Consider the following 2367-nt stretch of genomic DNA (forward strand, 5'->3'; position numbering starts at 1 on the left):
ATGCTCTGACATTGCACTGTCAACTGTGGGACCTTGTATAGACAGGTGTGTGCCTTTCCAAATCATGTCCAATGACTTGAATTTACCACAGGTGGACCTCCAATCAGGTTGTAGAAACATCTCAAGGATGATCAATGGAAACAGGATGCACCTGAGCTCAATTTCGAGACTCATAGCAAAGAGTCTGAATACAAATAAGGTACTTCTGTTTTAAATATTTTATACATTTGCAAAAAAAAATCTAAAACCCTGTTTTCATTTGTCGTAATGGAGCATTATGTGTAGATTGATGAGCTTTTTTTATATTTAAATCCATTTAAAAATAAGGCTGTAACGTAACAAAAGTGGTAAATTTTGTATGTACTTCCGGCGCCGACCAGATGGCCGCCTCGCTTCGCGTTCCTTGGAAAATATGCAGTATTTTGTTTTTTTATGTGTATTTCTTACATCGGTACCCCAGGTAATCTTAGGTTTCATTACATACAGTCGGGAGGAACTACTGAATATAAGAGCAACGTCAACTCATCATCGTTCCAACCAGGAAATGGACTTTCCCGAAACGGATCCAGTGTTTTGCCTTCCACCCAATACAATGGATCTGATCCCACGGCGACCCTATGCGACGCCGTAAAAGGGGCAAACGTAGCGGTCTCCTGGTCAGGCTTCGGAGACGGGCACATCGCGCTCCACTCCCTAGCATACTACTCGCCAATGTCCAGTCTCTTGACAATAAGGTTGATGAAATCCGAGCACGGGTAACATTCCAGAGAGACATCAGGGATTGCAACGTGCTCTGCTTCACGGAAACATGGCTAACTCAAGAGACGCTAACGGAGTCGGTGCAGCCAGCTGGTTTCTTCACGCATCGCGCCGACAGAAACATACATCTTTCTGGTAAGAAGAGGGGCGGGGGGTATGCCTTATGATTAACGAGACGTGGTGTGATCATCATAACAACACACAGGAACTCAAGTCATTCTGTTCACCTGATCTAGAACTCCTCACAATCAAATGTCGACCGCATTATCTACCAAGGGAATTCTCTTCGATCATAATCACAGCCGTATATATTCCCCCCAAGCAGACACATCGATGGCCCTGACAAAAACTTATCTGACTCTTTGTAAACTGGAAACCACACACCCTGAGGCTGCATTCATCGTAGCTGGGGATTTTAACATCTCTCTTTTTTGTACCATCACTCATTCATATATCTTTATGTACATATTCTTTATCCCTTTACACTTGTGTGTATAAGGTAGTAGTTGTGGAATTGTTAGGTTAGATTACTTGTTGTTATTACTGCATTGTCGGAACTAGAAGCACAAGCATTTCGCTACACTCGCATTAACATCTGCTAACCATGTGTATGTGACTAATAAAATTTGATTTGATTTGATTTGATTTAAATGTCAAAGGGTCTGAATACTTTCCCGAAAGCATCTGTATAAGGTAAGGCAGGTAGGTGGCCAGCCACAGTCAAAGGGTCAAAGGGTAAGGCAGGTAGGTGGCCAGCCACAGTCACTCACACTTGTCCTGCTCAAGTGGTTCCAGGATGTCACTCTCTGTGTCAATGGGAATGTGCCATGGCTGTCTGATAGCCTGTAGCTGCTTGTAGAACTCATCCTAGAGAGGAGAGGACAGGAGACATTACAGGGTTAATTCCTGCCATAGGTACACAACCGAGAGAGGAGAACGGGACCAGGTTACAGCCATGTTAATGTTTAATTTAGTTTTTTTTTTTTTTTAACAACGATCTACAAAATAATTTTATTCAATAAAGATAATCGACGGATTTACAGTATTTAGGGAATGGTATTCTGGGGATGACGTCTGGCTGTAGTGACATAACAAGCATGTTATGTGCTCCATACACAACTTGCTTGGAATTAAGGAGATACATATTTAAAGAGAATAATTGAATCATCATGATGGATGGCTCCATACTATAAGTAGTTTCATTTACAAAACGTAGGTATACAACATGAACTGGGTCAAAGTTCACAGCAAACGAGAGAAAAACACATTCTTCTGGAAAATTATCTATTTGATACAACCGCTAGATGTCGGTTAGCAAAATGGGATTCTGAAGTTCTTAAAAAACTTCTTATGGCTGCAGTCCCGGTAACGGGACCGATATGACAACAGCCAGTCCAAGTGCAGGGCGCCAAATTCAAAAACCAGAAATCTCATAATTAAAATTCCTCAGACATTCTTATATAATTTTAAAGGTAATCTTGTTGTTAATCCCACCAAAGTGTCCGATTTCAAATAGGCTTTTCAGCGAAAGCACTACAAACGATTATGTTAGGTCACCACAAAACAACAATAATCACAGCCATTTTCCCCAGCTAAAGATAGCTTCAC

General features: G+C 41.4%; 1 protein-coding gene across 1 annotated transcript in view; it reads right to left on the reverse strand.

The window, feature by feature from the left end:
* Nucleotides 1–1521: 1521 nt before the first annotated feature.
* Nucleotides 1522–2367, reverse strand: part of LOC112069341 (uncharacterized protein C8orf34 homolog) — a 38130-nt gene continuing 37284 nt past the window's right edge. Inside the window, exon 4 of the mRNA XM_024136657.2 lies at nt 1522–1626. Within this exon, the coding sequence (XP_023992425.2) occupies nt 1522–1626 (105 nt within the window). The remainder of the gene's footprint in view (nt 1627–2367) is intronic.

The sequence above is a fragment of the Salvelinus sp. IW2-2015 genome, unplaced genomic scaffold (assembly GCF_002910315.2).
Source record: "Salvelinus sp. IW2-2015 unplaced genomic scaffold, ASM291031v2 Un_scaffold990, whole genome shotgun sequence".
Taxonomy (NCBI): Eukaryota; Metazoa; Chordata; class Actinopteri; order Salmoniformes; family Salmonidae; genus Salvelinus; species Salvelinus sp. IW2-2015.